The 19,945-nt window shown below is 44.7% G+C and overlaps 1 protein-coding gene across 1 annotated transcript; it reads right to left on the reverse strand.

Annotated features, from left to right (window-relative positions):
- Positions 1-16,058: 16,058 nt before the first annotated feature.
- LOC309545036 (olfactory receptor 5G3-like) lies at positions 16,059-17,000 on the reverse strand (the record flags this gene model as incomplete). Its single annotated transcript, XM_082244142.1, has 1 exon — positions 16,059-17,000. One exon carries the CDS (start codon positions 16,998-17,000, stop codon positions 16,059-16,061), a length of 942 nt encoding a protein of 313 aa, XP_082100268.1.
- Between the last annotated feature and the right edge of the window lie 2,945 nt (positions 17,001-19,945).

Genomic DNA, 19,945 nt, shown 5'->3' on the forward strand with positions numbered 1-19,945 from the left:
TTCCCAAAGACAACTCTGGATATAACACTGAGCACATGCACTTAACTTCTTTGGTGGACCATGGCTAGGCCTGTTCTGAGTGGAACCTGTCCTATTAAACCACTCTATGGTCTTGGCCACCGTGCTGCAGCTCAGTTTCAGGGTCTTGGCGATCTACTTATAGCCTAGGCCATCTTTATGTAGAGCAACAATTCTTTTTTTCAGATCCTCAGAGAGTTCTTTGCCATGAGGTGCCATGTTGATCTTCCAGTGACCAATATGAGAGAGTGAGAGCGATAACACCAAATTTAACACACCTGCTCCCCATTCACACCTGAGACCTTGTAACACTAACTAACACAACACATTACATAACACCGGGGCATGACACTGGGGTGGGACAAACGCTAATTGGGCCCAATTTGGACATTTTCACCTAGGGGTGTACTCACTTTTGAGATACTGAGATACTGTATCTGCTATCCCAGTGCCATTTTAACCACTTGACGTCTGCAATATTTTACCCCCTTCATGAGCAGGCCATTTTTTGCTATTTAGCACTGCGCTACTTTAGCTAGTAATTGCATGGTTATGCAACGCTGTACCTTAATGAAATTTTATTTTTTTTTTTTTCACACAAATAGAGCTTTCTTTTGGTGGTATTTTATCACCACTTTTATTTTTTGCGATATAAACAAAAAAAGAACATAAAACTGTATTTTTTACTTTCTGCTATAAAACATATCCAATAAAGAAAAATAAGATTTCCTCATAAATGTTGGCCAAAAGTGTATTCTGCTACATGTCTTTGCTAAAAAAAAAAATCCCAATAGTTGTATATTGATTGTTTTGTGTGACTTTTTTTCAGCGGTAACGCGGGGGAACGCAGTTCCGGCACCTCCAGGACTGAATGTATGTAAAGGCAAGGGGTGCTGGAGGTGTGTTGCAGGGTCTTTTGATGCTGGTTGCTGGGGATCTATTGTCACTGGAGGGAATCTATTATTGCAGGGGGGTCTGTTGCTGGGGAGATCTGTTTTTGCTGGCAGGGGATCTATTGTTGCTAAGGGTGGGTCTTATGTTGCTGGGGGGGGTCAGTCATTTCTGGGAGGGATCTACTGTTGAGGAAGAGGTCTATTGTTGCTTCTGGGGGTCTATTGTTGCTGAGGAAGGGGGTGGTATTTTCTTGTAGGGGGGAGACAAGGGGTGACTTGAAAAGGGGGAGTTCCGGCACCTATTCTCTGAGAAAAAAAGCCCTGGTTATAGTGCAAACTATGGTATATATACTGGGATTTTTTTTATACTACTAATGGTGGTAATCAGTGACCTATAGTGGGACTTTTTTTTATATAAATCTTTTTATTAAAGTTTTCAGCATAGTAATGTTTACAACAGGGGAATACAATTCCCAAAAGTGAACAAAGATTGCAAAGAATACTGTAACAATTATCGCATGGAAACATCATGTCATATAAATGAATACCATTGAGTAGAAACGCAATCATATTTAGAAACCCTGTAGTCTTAGTTCTTCTTCCATGGGGTCCAGATAACATACATACATAGTAACATCACTCCATCTGCCACTATAAGTCGTCAAAAGCATAACATATTGATAGTATACCCCTTAGTTAGATCAAACACGACCGAGACCCCTACGACCCAGGAAAGGACACCCCCATCGGGATCCATACTGTGTCCAAGCCTGGGACGCCAGGGCCCGGCCAGGTAGACTCGAAACCCGTCAGAAGATTCGGGGCGGGTTTATGAACTATTAAGCCAAGAAATCCAAGGTTGCCATAGCTTAGTCATACGGGCAGTGGATTGATTCTTCAGAGATAGAGACCTCTCGTATGAGAAATTGGTAGAAACCACGTCAATCACTCCTTTGAGTGGTGGTGCCTCTGCCTGTTTCCAAGACCTAGCTATTAGTAATCTTGCCGCAAGTAAGCAGTGGGTCACAGTATGTCGCAGATCATAGTGTATGTGCTCGCCTCCTATGGAGAGGAGGGCCATTTCCGGCTCTGGGTTGATTCGGGTGTTAGTCACTTCTGATAGCAATGAGAAGGTTTTCTGCCAAAAGGGTTGTATATGGGGACATTGCCAGAAGATGTGGAAGAGATCACCTACTCCTCCACATGCTCGCCAGCTTTTACCGTCATTATTCACGTCAAATGTACTAAGTCTGTCTGGGGTGAGATACCAACGAAGCGAAAGTTTCAGAGTTAGCTCCCACATGTTGGAGTTACAGGTCGATGAATAAATTAATCTTAGTGCATCAGTCCATTGTTTGTCCGTGAATTCCATCCCCAGGTCCCTCTCCCATTGAACGTGGGGGAGTGACCTGGAGAATGCCGATTTTTGTTGGAGAATATTGTAGAAAGTAGAGATGCCCCTGACCTTGGGGGGTGAGACAGAGGAAAGAAATTTCCATGCCTGCGTCTGGATTTTTAATGGCCATCGCGAAATAGAGGACAAGAAATGACGTGTTCTAAGGTGTAGGAAGAAGTCAGTATCGGGGAGGTGATAGTTAGCTTGGAGGATAGGGAAAGGGAGAGCTATACCCTTGTCATAGAGATCATTGATACTGTTTATGCCTCGGGATTGCCAGGATTTAAAACAGGAATCCGGCATTAATGAATGGAGGGCCGGTATCAGGTATTGGAATGTCTACAGTGTCCAGGCCTACTGTGGGTTGGGATACTAATATTTTCCAAGCGGTAGCCGAAGCCACCATAGGGGGAGGGAAGTGGGTAGGAATTTTTGAAAGTGCAAAAGAAGTTGCCCCGGCGCTACCTCTAAGTGACACCTTTGTCACTTAAAATATATGTGCCATAGTGTGAGTGATTGGGAAAACAGTGAGTAAAAATAAATATAAATAAATAGTGCACATATAAAATTAAATAATCCTTTTGTGAACAAGGATATTTCTTTGTGACCACTGTGAGAAGGTGCTCGTGTGCAGGTTGCAAATAAATAAATAGGTTGAAAAGATGAAATTTTTTTATTCCAATCAATAAATAGATTAAATGAATCCAGAGCAATAAATAAACAAATTAATCAATTCAGTGCAATAAAAAACAAATGAATAGTGCCACTGGATAGTGTGCCAGTGTGAAATTATAATATTGCTTGTAGAAGGTGCCAGTGAGGCAAGTGAAAGGAAGAAATTCCCACTGTGAGAGAAAACAGTGAATGAAGGTTGCATACACTAGCGTGGCCGCTAGATGTCGCAACTACAATACGACCTGTTTGGTAGTATTTGCTGGATTAGGTGAGCACAATCATGAGGGTTCCTTCTCCACGGCGAACAAGTATTGCCAGTTGATGTCATGTAACATAAGAAAAAGGGGACCCCATTTGTGCAGTAAAATAAACGGCAATTGGAAAGAATATAGACACACTCACGGTGTAGGCTGATAGCGATCAGTTGCGGTCTCCCGGGAAGCTTCCGCGTTCCACGGTCAGATGCTGTTGAAACCGGAAGTGACGTATGACGCAATGGACCCGCCTTACGCGTTTCGTCAGAGGACGTCTGCTGAGGCGGAGGAATTTTTGCCCCTAGTGACGTAGCCAACAGCCATGCTGGGAGGTCCGATCTGTTACAGTAAGAGGCCTCCATAGTCCGCCATAAAGTGTGAGATGAGGGATCAAACCATTCGCGGAGCTGAGTCAGGACAGAGGCTATATAGTAGTCATAAATATCCACCATTCCAGCCCCCCCTTGAGATCTATGTTTAACTAATCTAACATGAGCGTATCTGGGTCTTTTACCTTGCCAAATATAAGAGGAGATAAGTGATTGCACTGAGCGAAAAAATGTTTTTGGGACAGGGATCGTCACGGTCCTGAAAATATACAGTAGTTGTGGAAGGTACATCATTTTTAACGCTGCTAGCCTCCCTAGCCATGAGAAGCAATGAGTCTGCAATTGTTTAAGGTCAGTCTGAAGTCGGTCCAGAGCTGGGATATAATTATGTAGGTATAGTGTTTTCGGATTCGCTGTTAGTTTGATACCGAGGTATGTAATAGTGTGTTCTGCCCACGAGTAAGGGAACTGATGTTGCAACAATGCACTGGTGGAAGCATCCACACCAACATTGAGAATGTGCTATTTGGTTTCATTGACTTTGTACAAGGATACTTCCCCGAACCATTGCAGGATCTTTTGGATTTCAGGCAGGGAACTGGTGGGATTAGCGATCATGAGAATAACATCGTCTGCAAATAGACTTATTTTATGTTGAACACCCGCTACCTCAATCCCCAAAATACGAGAGTTTGAGCGAATGTGTTCAGCTAAGGGTTCCATAACCATATTAAATATTAGGGGCGATAGCGGGCACCCTTGCCTAGTGCCGTTAGTGATTGTAAAAGGGGTGGAGATCGCATCCAGCGTGCGCACCATTGCCGATGGGTTCGAGTATAGGGCCATTATGGCGCCATACAAGAAGCCATGAAATCCAAATTTGCGTAGGACTGCCGATAAAAAGCCCCAGTGGACCCTGTCGAACGCCTTCTCTGCATCCAAAGATAGGAGCAGAGAAGGCGTTCCGTTGGTCCGAGCGTGGTGGATGGCATTAATAACCCTCCTGGTTGCGTTGGATGCTTGGCGACCCTTAGTAAAACCTGATTGGTCTTTGTGAATAAGTGTTGGGAGGATATGAAGTAACCTTGTAGCAATAATTTTAGCATACAATTTTGCGTCCATATTTAGGAGCGAGATTGGCCTAAAGTTTTGTGGCTGAGTGGGTTCTTTCCCAGGTTTAGGTAAAGTCACTATCATGGCACTAAGCATTTCCTTTGGGAAGGAGGAGGAGGTAGCAGCAGAGTTGAATATTTTAGTTAAGAGTGGCGTAAGCAGGTGAGAAAACTGTTTATAATATTCCGCCGTGTACCCGTCCGGGCCAGGGGATTTCAGGTTGGGAAGGGATGAAATCGCTGCACTAATTTCCATCTCAGTGAATGGTTGATTAAGGACCTTCAATTTTTCGGGGGGAACAGTGGGAAGATCTATAGTACCAAGAAAGGCGGCGATATCCGCCGGACAAGGTTGGTGACTATTTGGATCAGCCTGGATATTGTAGAGTGTTTCATAGTACGCACTAAATGCGTTAGCGATAAGATTGGGCTTAAGTAGCTTTTCTTTAGAGTGGGGATGGTAAACGAATGGAATTCTAGCTTTTATCCTCTGTCCTTTAATCCGAAGGGCCATGGCTTTAGAAGCCTTTTGCCCAGTGGAGTAAGAAGTCGTTTTCCATTTCTTGAGGGAGTCGCTATACCTTTCTAAGAGCATGGTTCTTATTTCCTGCCTAAGTGAGAAAATTTGATTGGTGAGGTACCCTGAGGGGTTTTGCTGGTTTTGGGAGTCAAGGGAAGAGAGTTGTTTCGTCAAATCGTCTAACCGTTGCGACCTCCTTCTCCTCTCCCTGGCACCTATTTGCATAAGTACCCCCCTCAAAACTGCCTTGTGGGCATTCCACACTACCAGCGGATTTGATTCAGCTAATAGATTATCTGATAAATAGTTCTGCAAGTGTTGCTGCACTTCCGACAAATATGTCGGGTTTTTCAGACGATGATTATGTAGCCTCCAAACAAATGGAGATTGGGCATGTTGACCTAGGGTCAGCGTGATAGTCAATGGTGAATGGTCAGACCAGGTAGCAGTGTGAAGTTCCCCCGAGGACACATATTCCAACACTTTTTTGTCAGTTATACACAAATCTATACGTGAGTATGTGCCGTGACGCGGGGACAGGAACGAAAAGTCCCTCTCCGACGCATGACAGCACCTCCACACATCATACATTTCTTGAGACCAAAGATATTTTGACAGAGAGACATTATGACGTTTAGGTTTGGCCGTTGAGTCCATGTTGCTGTCAGGTGTGAGATTAAAATCACCACATATAAGGAGATTCCCAAAGTCAAGGGCCTTAGCCTTGGCCACAACTGATCGAATGAACGAGAGTTGGTGTTGATTCGGGGCATACATGTTCACGATGGTGAAACGCTTGCCCAAAATCGTGCACTGAAGTATGATGTATCTCCCCTTGGGGTCGAGGATGTCGGCATGGTGTTGAAAGTCAATGGAGTCTTTAACTGCAATAAGGACCCCCTTCCGCTTTCTCTTGCAAGATGCAAGGTACATGTAGGGATAGTTTTTATGGGTGCACTTCGGTGTAGCATCCTGTGCGAAATGGGTTTCTTGAATGCAGAGTATGTCCCCCTTTAGAGATGAGGCTGTAGCCCAGAGAGATGCTCTTTTGGCAGGGTGGTTCAAACCACGCACATTCAATGAGACTACATTAATGGACATGGTGAGTGATGAGGTTGCAATACGACGTCAGTGTAAGAAAGGTTCCAGTGAGCACGCAGTGTGGAGAGGGTGATCTCCAGAGAATTGACAGTACCTGAATGTCCAATGCTTATGTATAGGCAGCAGCCTATGTGGAAGCGAATCTCTTGCTGTCCAGGGAAGAAGCAGATAACCTTCGGGTTTCACTGAGGCACGGTATCTCCGAGTTATCTGGAGATGATAGAGAAGAACTCAGATGTAACGACTAGCAGGAACTGCCGATATGTTCAGGCGAGGGTGGAAGATGTCTCTACTCTGCAAAAAAAAAACACGTAGGGAGAGAAAACAACAGAACAAGTGGAACAAATGTAAGCTTGTGTTCAAAGATGATAAACTGGTAACAGGTAAGAGTCAGCTAGTGTTATCCTGGGTCAGGCTTGCTGATATAACCGGGGGGTAAATCCACCTCAAGTGGAAACAAAGGTGCAAGGCACAAATATCATTCAAAAGTGGGCCGGCCGGGCCATGTGTAGCTCAGTATGGGGAACTTGGTAAAGTCACGGTGTGAACCTTTGCCTGGAGCTGCCATTATGATGCCCCTGGGATGGAGGCGGGGTACGGTGTGGGAAATCCGGAGGACCCCTCGGTAGGTCTGGGATAATACCCCAGGAATGGAGCAGCTTCATCCCTCCTTCCATCGTGGAGATAGTGTGCGGTATCCCATTGTATGTGACTAGCAGGGTAGCTGGGTGGCGCCATTTATATGTAACTTTGTCGTTCGCCAGGGCCTTGGTAAGTGTTTTCAGCTGCCTGCGTTGTTGCAGCGTGTGCTGGGATAAATCAGCGAATAGCTGTATTTGCGAGTAGGGGGCTGGAAGAGTGCCCAGTGCTCTGGATGCTTGTAGGATTTGCTCCTTTGCAGGGTAAAAGTGAATTCTTAAGAGAACATCTCTGGGAACTGAGGCTTCTAGAAACTTGGGTTTAGGTAGTCTATGTATCCTGTCTATAGTGAGCTCAATAGGGGTCAATGCAGGTACTAGAGAGGAGAACAGGGTGGTAGCATATTGCCGCAGCTCTGCTGGAGGAACATCTTCAGGAACGCCACGTATTTTAACATTATTGCGGCGAGAACGATCTTCTAGATCTGCCAGTTTGTTTTTGATCCAGATATTGTCATCTTTCTGTTCAGTATATGCGTCCACAAGATCGTTAATAGTATCTGTACAGTCCTCCATTCTCTGTTCCATGTATTGCACCCTGCTCCCTACACTCTTCATTTCCATGGCAAATCTATCCATGATAGAAGATAGGTTAGTCATCAGTGATGATTGAAAAGTAATAAGCATGCTCTTCAGAGTTGTGTCCATGACAGGTTGCCCTGTAGTGGGAAAGGCTGAAATGGAGGACTGCAGGGATGTCAGGGAGTGAATGGAGTAAAGGCTGTTACTCACTGTGGATCCTGAGCCGCCATGATCATCCATCCGCATCCTCGTTTTGGCAGGGCTCCCCGAGATCGGTGTCGCTGTGGCCGAATCCGGAGGAGAAGGAGGTGGGGGCCCATCCGCCGATGATGTGGGGTCCGCATCAGGGAGATCTGTGTATGCCGCCGGATCATTGCGGCCTGCCGGCGCGGCGGCGCCATCTTGGATCCTTCCTGTCTGTGAGGGCGGCCTAGAGAAGAAGGCCGTGAGCTTCGTGGGGCCCCGATTGTCCTTTCTTTTTCTGTTGGACATTGTCTCAGAGCTTCAGGCTATCGGATGAGGTAATCGGTGGCTGTTTTTCGAGCGATAGAACCCCGATTTTTAGCGAAATCCCGGCCGGTCCCAGAGAGCTATCGGCTCATGCAGCCATTCAGCAGTGCGCGCAAGCCACGCCCCCCTATAGTGGGACTTTGATAGTGCAGTGGGCATTATGACAATAGCTGACACTGGAAGGGAACTGACTAACTGTCACTCACATCACCAGTAATAATAATACAGTGATCAATGATAATACTATACACTGTTGCTGTCACTGTACTAATGACGTTGGCTGGGAAGGGGTTAACATTTACGGCTATTAAAGGGTTAAATATGTGCCTAACTATGTGTAGCACCACCCTCGTGAGAGCCGCTGTAAGATGACCATTCCCAAAGGTTGCCCTGACCTTGCAAGCCTCCTGACACCTCTGACTCCGTGGGTTTCGCACATACACTATATTGTCAAAAGTATTGGGACGCCTGCCTTTACACACACATGAACTTTAATGGCATCCCAGTCTTAGTCCGTAGGGTTCAATATGGAGTTGGCCCACCCTTTGCATCTACAACAACTTCAACTCTTCTGGGAAGGCTGTCCACAAGGTTTAGGAGTGTGTCTATGGGAATGTTTGACCTTCCAGAAGCGCATTTGTGAGGCCAGGCAATGATGTTGGATGAGAAGGCCTGGCTTGCAGTCTCCGCTCTAATTCATCCCAAAGGTGTTCTATCGGGTTGACGTCATGTTAGGTGCCTGTGAGGTAAAGTCCGAAGTGGAGTTTGAGTGCTGAGGATTCAGGCGACAACGTAGTCAGAGATCAGGCCGGCAACAGATTGGGCAAAGCGGTATCCAAACGTAATCCAAAGAATGGTCAGGCAGGCAGAAGTCATACGCAAGCTGACGGTGAAGGCTGAAGAGGGGTCAAGAATACAGGCAAAAAGTTCATACACGACAGTCTATGAAAGTGCAAGCAGCACACCCAGGAAGATATTCCAAACAAACGGGCACTCAGCAAAAGGAAGTGCTGCTATTTAAAGGCTGGTCAAATTGCACATTGTTCACAGCTGGGTAAATTGCACATCGTTCGCAGCTGACAGCAGGTGGGGCTAGTGAGTCCAAGGCAAGCATCAGGATGGAAAAATCACTGCCAAACTCCAGAGCTTCTCTGTGGCACAACAGGTAAGGCTGCAAGCTACGAAACAAGGAACCTTCCGGTTCAAGGACATCCAGGTACATGACATGTCAGGACTCTGTGCAGGCCAGTCAAGTTCCTCCAGCCCAAACTCGCTCATCAATAGATCTTGAACGAACCTTTGACCCCAGGTATAAAAGGAAAAAGAATGACTCCTGATGCCACAGGCCTTGTGACACAGGTAAAGAACAACAAAAAACATAAAATGTAATACTTGATCTTGGAGAAATGTTCCCTTTAATGTGTGCTAATTTTGTACACAGAGTCCGTTAGAGGGAGAGAGGAGAGGAGAGGGGAGAGAGGAGAGGAGAGCGGAGAGCGGAGAGGGGAGAGGGGAGAGAGGAGAGGAGAGGGGAGAAGGGAGAAGGGAGAGGGGAGTGGAGAAGGGAGAGGGGAGAGAGGAGAGGGGAGAGAGGAGAGGGGAGAGAGGAGAGAGAAGAAGGGAGAGAGGAGAGGAGAGGAGAGGGGAGAAGGGAGAAGGGAGAGGGGAGAGGGGAGAGGGGAGAGGGGAGAGGGGAGAAGGGAGAAGGGAGAAGGGAGAGGGGAGAGGGGAGAGGGGAGAGGGGAGAGAGGAGAGAGGAGAGGAGGGGGGAGTGGATAAGTCCTAGTGATGTAGATGTCCAGTGTCTTCAGCTAGCTCAACAAGGACCCAGGGGGATTGCTGTGAAACTGGGTCCAGCTATGGAAAATGACGAGTGCAAAGTGTTCCTTTATGATACTTTAATGTAAAGGGGGTGGAATAAAGGTGTCTGCATGCAGTGTCTTTCTTTTGTGTGGATGCACAGAGGGTGGCTTCCACCTGCTCACCAATCCTGATGACACAGCTCCAGGGAGTAGGATGTCCTCCTGGAGAATCTGCAACCAGAGAAGGGTTAGTAGAAGATGATCCACAACTCCATACATGCTCTCCAATATCTCCAAATGTATTGATGCTCCATAAAAGACTGGCTGATTTCATGGCTGAAACATGTTAACAGAGTCATCATGGCTGAAACGCGTTAACATCTGCTGTACCTATCTGCCTTTATGGGGCATCAATAAATTTGGAGATATTTAACCACTTTACCACCGGAGGATTTTCCTGCTTTACGTCCAGGCCACTTTTTGCGATTCGGCACTGTGTGACTTTAACTGACAATTGCGCGGTCATGCAACGCCGTACCCAAACAGAATTTACATCCTTTTTTTTCCCACAAACAGAGCTTTCTTTTGGTGGTATTTGATCACCTCTGCGCTTTTAATTTTTTGCGATATTGTTAAAAAACAGCGACAATTTTGAAAAAATAACAATATATCTCTACTTTGACAGTTAAAAAATATCCAATATATTCAATTGTTGTCATATATTTAGGCCAAAATGTATTTAGCTACATGTTTTTGACAAAAGAATTCTCAATGAGCGTATTTTTAACCGCTTTATGACCGGAAGGTTTTACCCCATTCCTGACCAGGCCATATTTTGCGATTCGGCACTGCATTATTTTAACGGACAATTGCACGTGCGGCGCTGTACCCAAATTAAATTTACGTCCTTTTTTTCCCACAAATAGAGCTTTCTTTTGGTGGTATTTGATCACCTGTGCGATTTTTACTTTTTGCGCTATAAACAAAAAAAGAGCAACAATTTTGAAAAAAATAACAATATTTTCACATTTTTTTTATATACAATTCCCCCCAAAAAAATGTAAAAATCTAAATTTTTTAACATTTTAGCCCAATTTTTTTTCTGCTACCTATGTTTGGTAAAAAAAAAATCGCAATAAGCGTATTTTGATTGGTTTGCGCAAAAGTTATCGCAGCTACTAACTACGGGAAATTTATGTCATTTTTATTGTTTTTTTTTTAACGAGTAATGGCGGCGATCTGCGTTTTTTTTTTTGCGGGACTGCGACATTGCGGCAGACAGATCGGACCCCTAACTGACATTTTTGACACTTTCTGGGGTACCAGTGACATTACTACAGTAATCAGTACTATAAATATGAACTGTTACTGTAATAATGACACTGGCAGGGAAGGGGTTAACTTTATTGGTGATCAAGGGGTTAAATATATGCCTGGTGCTTAATGACGTGTGTGGGGGGAGGGGACTGTGTGATACAGGCACAGATCGCAGGTTCAGCTATGCTGAATCCTGTAATCTGTCCCTGCCTGTCACTTAGGAGATCCACCCGCTTTGATTACACAAGCGGGCGGATCTCCACACTCGATCCCCGACGATCGGGGAAGAGCGGTGGTGATCACCGCCTCTCCTCCCCTGGCCCGACTCCCGCTGTGTCTGAATACAGCGGGAGCGAGCCTCCGGCGGCGTGCGCGCGTCGCCCACAAGGGGAGGAGTCCAGCGATGTAGGTCTACGTCACTGGACAATAACGAGCCACTTTGCCGCAGTACGCTCCATGTGAGTGGTCGGCAAGTGGTTAAGAGCATGTATGGAGTTGCGTATCATCTTCTACTAATTATTTTGTCGGAAGCTAAGTAACTACGTATCCTGCACCCGACAGTTTTAGGAGGACTCTTGGTCAATTTGTGGTAGTAGCACCTTTTCTCTCTTTAATAGACTAACCAGAGAAGGGTGCCTAAACACAAACTTCACAATGCTGGGATTCAGCTGGGTCTGTCTTGGTAACGATGAGAGTGACCCCCAACAGTCACTTGGCTGAGAGGGAGCTGTCGATGATGGATCCACTCAGACACTTGCAGAAGACTCTCCATGCCACCCAGGCCAAGGTGCCTGCTCGTATCTTTCAGAGCGTCCGGGTCCATGCTCCCAGCTGAAGGCCATGGTCCCAAGATAAAGACTCCTCCCAAGACCAGGCTATATATGTCCTCTAATAGTAATATGTGCTGCGCTAAAACAAATAGGCAATAGGTGTGAATTAAGTATCACAAATCATGACATTAGTGCAAAAAAAAAATATTACAAATCAATAAATGCAATTGCAACAATCAAATTGTGAAATAGGTGAATATATGAAAAAAAAACAATAAGTCATATATAGTGTCCAAAATGTGTATAACAAAAAAGTCCATGCAATGAAGAATGGAAGAAAAACAGAACTGTGTCCAAACAAAATCCTCAATAATATTCAAGGATTCAAGGAGCCACAAGTCCCAGTAAGTAGTATAGTTGCCACATCAACAAGGAATGTTGAAGATGAAAAACACCAATGCGCAGGTCACCACAGAAACTAAATAGGTTGGCAGCTTACCAGATCAAATGGGTCACCCAAATTAACCGGTTGCCGACCGCCGCACGACTATATAATGCGGCGGTCAGCCCCGGCCAGGCAGAGTGACGTATCGGTACGTCACTTGCCTGTCACTTCCTTGTGAGCCAATAGCGGGCGAGCGCGCCCGCGGAGGCGCGCGCCCGCCGCGGCTCGTTCACAGGGAAGTTAGTGCGTGTGACCGGCGGACCCGATGTCTGCCGGTCACTCACCGATCGTCGGTACAGAGGGATGATGTAAACAAGCCGCCTGTCATTCTCCCCTGTGTAGAAACAGGGATCAGGTGGTTCTACTATGTAGGACCGTTGATCACTGTTCCTACACTAGTAGCCACAGCCAATCACAGTAGAAAGCACGCCCCTAGGGACACACTTAACCCCTCCCTCCCCAATAAAGTTAACCCCTTCCCTGCCAGTGTCATTTTGCAGTAACAGTGCATATGTATAGCACTGATTACTGCAGTAATGTCACTGGTAACCCCAAAAGTGTCAAAAATGTCAGTCAAGGGGTCCGATCTGTCCGCCGCAATGTCGCAGTACCGCAAAAAAATCGCAGATCGCCGCCATTACGCGTTAAAAAAAAACACCAAAAATGACAGAAATCTTTCCCTTAGTTAGTAAATGCAATAACGTTTGTGCAAACCAATCAAAATACGCTTTTTGCGATTTTTTTACCAAACATATGTAGCAGAAAACAAATTGGCCAAAAATGTTAAAAAATTTTGATTTTTACATTTTTTTGGGGGGGAATTTCTTATAAAAAAATGTGAAAAATATAATTTTTGCTAAATTTACGCTCTTTTTTTGTTTATAGCGCAAAAAGTAAAAATCGCACAGGTGATCAAATACCACCAAAAGAAAGCTCTGTTTGTGGGGAAAAAAAGGACGTCAAATTCGTTTAGGTACAGCGTCGCACGACCGCGCAATTGTCTGTTAAAGTTACACAGTAAAAAATCGCAAAAAAAACCCTGGTCGGAATGGGGGTAAAATCTTCCGGGGCTTAAGTGGTTAATGAGTAGACCTATGTAAGCTTTAGATGGTAATACCAGGAACGGCCACAGGGTGTCACCTCACCAGACAATTCAGATCAGGTATGCATATAGCATGTATGAAAAAATTGATGACAGGGACATAGCGTAATTCCATAAAATACAATCCATTTATTAAGTTAAAAAGTATCAAACTCACATATCAGATGAGTATCACAGGCGTGTAAAAAAAACAATTGGCCAAAATTTGAAGAGAGCAAACATCTCCTGAAGCATGACAGATCGTAGAAGCCGGCTGTTGTGGGCGTGGTAGCGTCACGTCTGACTCACCCGACCAGTTTCGTCATACGTTTGACGTCAATGTCCAATGTATATATGTCCTCTCCCAGTATTCTGCTCTCTCTCTCTCTCTCTCTCTCTCTCCCCCAGCCAGCTGGAACTTGTAGTCTGCAGCAGTCTGTCTCCAGTGCAAATCCTGGTTCCTCGGACCACATATCCCAGGATCCCTTGCTCACAGCTGTGATCTCTGCTTGCTCTGCATTCAGGAGATCATGACACCATGTCCATGCTGAGCACTAGAGGGAAACAGGCTCGCTGCAGCTGATGTTAAAGAATGTCCCACGATTACACAGGTAGAGTTAGTCAACACCTGGCTACATACATGTAAAGTGTGCTGCTTTTACTAATAGATCTCTTAGTTTCACATGCTTTGCAGGGATGAGAAACAGAGAGATTGTTCCCTCTGTGTTGATTGTAAATCAGAGCTCTGGGCTGTGATTGTACACATCAGATCAGCAGGTCCTGGCCATGAATCATTTGCCGGGACTCGCTGACAGGCTCCCGCTGTGTACAGTGCCTTGCAAAAGTATTCGGCCCCCTTGAACTTTGCGACCTATTGCCACATTTCAGGCTTCAAATATAAAGATATAAAACTGTAATTTTTTTGTGAAGAATCAACAACAAGTGGGACACAATCATGACGTGGAACAAAATTTATTGGATATTTCAAACTTTTTTAACAAATAAAAAACTGAAAAATTGGGCGTGCAAAATTATTCAGCCCCTTTACTTTCAGTGCAGCAAACTCTCTCCAGAAGTTCAGTGAGGATCTCTGAATGATCCAATGTTGACCTAAATGACTAATGATGATAAATAGAATCCACCTGTGTGTAATCAAGTCTCTGTATAAATGCACCTGCACTGTGATAGTCTAAGAGGTCCGTTTAAAGCGCAGAGAGCATCATGAAGAACAAGGAACACACCAGGCAGGTCCGAGATACTGTTGTGGAGAAGTTTAAAGCCGGATTTGGATACAAAAAGATTTCCCAAGCTTTAAACATCCCAAGGAGCACTGTGCAAGAGATAATATTGAAATGGAAGGAGTATCAGACCACTGCAAATCTACGAAGACCTGGCCGTCCCTCTAAACTTTCAGCTCATACAAGGAGAAGACTGATCAGAGATGCAGCCAAGAGGCCCATGATCACTTTGGATGAACTGCAGAGATCTACAGCTGAGGTGGGAGACTCTGTCCATAGGACAACAATCAGTCGTATACTGCACAAATCTGGCCTTTATGGAAGAGTGGCAAGAAGAAAGCCATTTCTTAAAGATATCCATAAAAAGTGTCATTTAAAGTTTGCCACAAGCCGCCTGGGAGACACCAAACATGTGGAAGAAGGTGCTCTGATCAGATGAAACCAAAATCAAACTTTTTGGCAACAATGCAAAACGTTATGTTTGGCATAAAAGCAACACAGCTCATCACCCTGAACACACCATCCCCACTGTCAAACATGGTGGTGGCAGCATCGTGGTTTGGGCCTGCTTTTCTTCAGCAGGGACAGGGAAGATGGTTAAAATTCATGGGAAAATGGATGGAGCCAAATACAGGACCATTCTGGAAGAAAACCTGATGGAGTCTGCAAAAGACCTGAGACTGGGACGGAGATTTGTCTTCCAACAAGACAATGATCCAAAACATAAAGCAAAATCTACAATGGAATGGTTCACAAATAAACATATCCAGGTGTTAGAATGGCCAAATCAAAGTCCAGACCTGAATCCAATCGAGAATCTGTGGAAAGAACTGAAAACTGCTGTTCACAAACACTCTCCATCCAACCTCACTGAGCTCGAGCTGTTTTGCAAGGAGGAATGGGCAAAAATTTCAGTCTCTCGATGTGCAAAACTGATAGAGACATACCCCAAGCGACTTACAGCTGTAATCGCAGCAAAAGGTGGCGCTACAAAGTATTAACTTAAGGGGGCTGAATAATTTTGCACGCCCAATTTTTCAGTTTTTTTATTTGTTAAAAAAGTTTGAAATATCCAATAAATTTTGTTCCGCTTCATGATTGTGTCCCACTTGTTGTTGAATCTGTAAAAAATTACAGTTTTATATCTTTATGTTTGAAGCCTGAAATGTGGCAAAAGGTCGCAAAGTTCAAGGGGGCCGAATACTTTCGCAAGGCACTGTACAATCACAGCAGGTGGCAGTGGGGGGAAGCACATACATGCATTCTAAACTTTGAATCAGGCAGCGATGTACGGGTACGTCGCTTTGCCTCTTCAGGCCGCCCGTCCGCAGTACATTGTGGGCGAGTGGTTACAGTGGCACTGGGGGACTCAAAAAGTTAAAATATCCTCTCCACTTTCCTAACCCTTTTTAGACATTCTGCACGAAATTCTTTATTATTAAATGTATAGATCAGCGGGTTCACTAACGGGGTCCAGAAAAAGATTATGAATGTGAAAGTGTTGGTGAGCTGAAGCGTTACTACTTTAGCCGGCAACATATATACAGAAAGAGAGAGACAGTACTGCATGGAGAACACAATGAGGTGGGAGCTGGACGTGGAAAAGGCCTTCTTCCTTCCGGAGGATGAGGAAATCTTAAGAATTGTATGAATTATAAATATATATGTTATAAAGACAGACAAAACTGTGACCAATATTATGAAGAAGCTTATTACAGCAGTAAGATTACGGATGGGTGTTGTATCGGAGGTGGCCAGGTCCAGGAAGGGATAAAAGTCACAAAAGACGTGGTGAATGGTGTTATGGCCACAGAGTTGTAACTGGCTCTGTAAAGTGGATAACACACCGGTCAAAATTGCCGAAATAATCCAAAAAGCAATGACCGCCCGAAGATAGATTCTATTGTTCACATAAGAAGAATAGCGTAACGGATGGCAAACTGCCAAATATCGATCATATGACATTAGAGCATAATGAAAACTCCCAACATCTCCTGCAATACCATACACAAGAGATTGTGCAATGCAGCCAGGGACAGTGAAGGACGGCTTCTCATGAAGAATGTCATGTAGTAATTTTGGAATTACATTTGAGATGCTCAGCAGATCATATATGCACATGCTCTGAATTATAAAAAACATCAGCGCCTTGAGACGAGCGCTACTAAAAATAATATAGATGATCAATACATTTTCACAGCAAGTCAAAAGGTAAATGAACAGAAACAGAAGAAACATTGGGATCCTGAAGTCTTGAAAAGATGTAAATCCGGTGAGCAGGATTTCAGTGATGGCTGTGCAATTCTCAGGATACACCATCTGTGGAGGAGACAATCACATTACATACATGAATTTTAAAATCAATAAATCTTCCCTATAGCTTCTGGTATTTGTGGTAAAGCTAATTTTTTTACATGCAATATGTAGAACAGCCTCTTTCCACCTCTTCAACCAAGAGCATTCCTCAAAATAATTTTTCAGTCTCAGGGAACCCCTTCTAAAAATTAGTATATTTACAACTCATGATTAGTGTTGAGCGAACACGGACTGTATTATTCGTGTTCGTACCGAATAATTGGATTTTTGTTACCCGAACACGGACCCGAAAACTTTACTGTATGCTCGGGTTTAAAATCCGTGTTCAGTCATTTTATTTCCTGTTTTGTATGTAATGGCACGCTTTTAATGGCGGGCTTTCAACAGCCAATCAACAAGCGTTTAACTGGTGTGCCTTAAGCCATCCCAGCCATGCCTACTAATGTATTAATAGCTGTGATTGGCCATCTGAAGCATGTGACCCATGTCTTTATAAGTTCGAGAGCCCCAGCGCGCCGCGTCATTCTGCTGTAGTTTAGGGACAGAGCACACATCATACGTGCTGGCTGCTGATTAGGGACAGACAGTGATTCTGTAAAAAATTGTGTCCGAAAAGAATGCAGGGACAGGTCGGAGTGCAGGCAGGGAAAGTTATTAGAGCATTTTAGGGCCAGGCTGGAGATTAGGCAGGGTCAGTCTACATCGATTTTGCTGTGTGGGGGGTGGTGCAGTGAACGATCTTATTGAGCATATTAAGGCCAGGCTGGAGATTAGGCAGGGTCAGTCTACATCGATTTTGCTGTGTGGGGGGTGGTGCAGTGAACAATCTTATTGAGCATATTAGGGCCAGGCTGGAGATTATCTCGAAAGAGAAAAAGTGTCAACACAGGATGACACTGTGGACACTTAAATTAATACGTGCCACGTCCCTATCCCCTCCATTATCAGGCTGGAGATTAGGCAGGGACAGTCTACATCAATTTTGCTGTGTGGGGGGTGGTGCAGTGAACAATCTTTTTTCCCTCACTTGAGCCCACTGAGGAGGAGGAGGAGGAGGGAGAAAAAAATCTATTTTTATCAGTCAGTTGTGTGCAGCGTTCATCTATTTTACTACAAGTTAAAAGGGATTTTTTTTCCCCTTCATAGCCTGTTTGCTGCAGTGCTGACTGTGACATAAGACACTGCTGTGTTGTTCACATGTGCTATTGAGTGATTTCAATTTTATACACTTTTTTCTATTCCACTATTCAATATACACCCTTTTGGGTTAAAAAAAATTAAATTGTGGCATAGTCTGTACTAATCTATTTAAAAATTACAAACTTAAAGGGGAATTTTCTTTTTTTTCCCCCTTCATAGCCTGCAGCAGAGCTGACTGTGACATAAGACACTGCTGTGTTCACATGTGCTATTGAAAAATCACCAATTTTATATCATATTTTCTATTCCGCTATTCAATCTACACCCTTTGAGGTAAAAATAATTAAATTGCGGCATAGTCTGTATCGGTACGTGTGAGATACACCTTTCCAATTTTTGGGGCGCATCTTCCACCGCCGAGGATTGCAGGGTGCTTCAGTTTGCCTCCTGCCTGTTCCGAACTCCTCCTACTCCTCATCCTGCCTTTAGGGTACAAAAAATAGTAATCGGGGCCTAGTCTGGGTCTGTACGTGTGAGATACACCTTTTGATATCATATTTTCTATTCCGCTATTCAATCTACACCCTTGGGGTAAAAATAATTAAATTGCGGCATAGTCTGTATCGGTATTCGGTACGTGTGAGATACACCTTTCTAATTTTTGGGGCGCATCTTCCACCGCCGAGGATTGCAGGGTGCTTCAGTTTGCCTCCTGCCTGTTCTGAACTCCTCCTACTCCTCATCCTGCCTTTAGGGTACAAAAAATAGTAATCGGGGCCTAGTCTGGGTCTGTACGTGTGAGATAGATACACCTTTTGATATCATATTTTCTATTCCGCTATTCAATCTACACCCTTGGGGTAAAAAGAATTAAATTGCGGCATAGTCTCTATCGGTACATGTGAGATACACCTTTCCAATTTTTTGGGCGCATCTTACACCGCCGAGGATTGCAGGGTGTTTCAGTTTGCCTCCTGCCTGTTCCGAACACCTCCTACTCCTCATCCTGCCTTTAGGGTACAAAAAATAGTAATCGGGGCCTAGTCTGGGTCTGTACGTGTGAGATGCACCTTTTGATATCATATTTTCTATTCCGCTATTCAATCTACACCCTTGGGGTAAAAATAATTAAATTGCGGCATAGTCTGTATCGGTATTCGGTACGTGTGAGATACACCTTTCTAATTTTTGGGGCGCATCTTCCACCGCCGAGGATTGCAGGGTGCTTCAGTTTGCCTCCTGCCTGTTCTGAACTCCTCCTACTCCTCATCCTGCCTTTAGGGTACAAAAAATAGTAATCGGGGCCTAGTCTGGGTCTGTACGTGTGAGATAGATACACCTTTTGATATCATATTTTCTATTCCGCTATTCAATCTACACCCTTGGGGTAAAAAGAATTAAATTACGGCATAGTCTATATCGGTACATGTGAGATACACCTTTCCAATTTTTGGGGCGCATCTTCCACCCAGTGGTGTATCTTGGTTTTGTGCTGCCCTAGGCAAGACTAAAATTGGGCGCCCCCCTTATGTAAATTTGCCCCACTCCTTTTTTAACAGATGTGACTCCCTCCAAAATTGAAGGACTACAAGTCCCAGCATGAACCCCTGAGATCTCATGAGAGGGGGGTGAGAGGGGGTGGGAGGGTGAGGGAGAGAGAGAAGGGGGTGGGTGAGGGAAGGAGAGAAAGAGAGAGGGGGCAGGTGAGGGAGAGAGAGAGAGGGGGGGAATCAAAGAGAGAGAGAGGGGGGATGAGAGAGAGAGGGGGGAATCAAAGAGAGAGAGAGGGGGGATGAGAGAGAGAGGGG

This window comes from Pelophylax lessonae (genome assembly GCF_965119305.1).
Source record: "Pelophylax lessonae genome assembly, chromosome: 1".
Classification (NCBI taxonomy): Eukaryota; Metazoa; Chordata; class Amphibia; order Anura; family Ranidae; genus Pelophylax; species Pelophylax lessonae.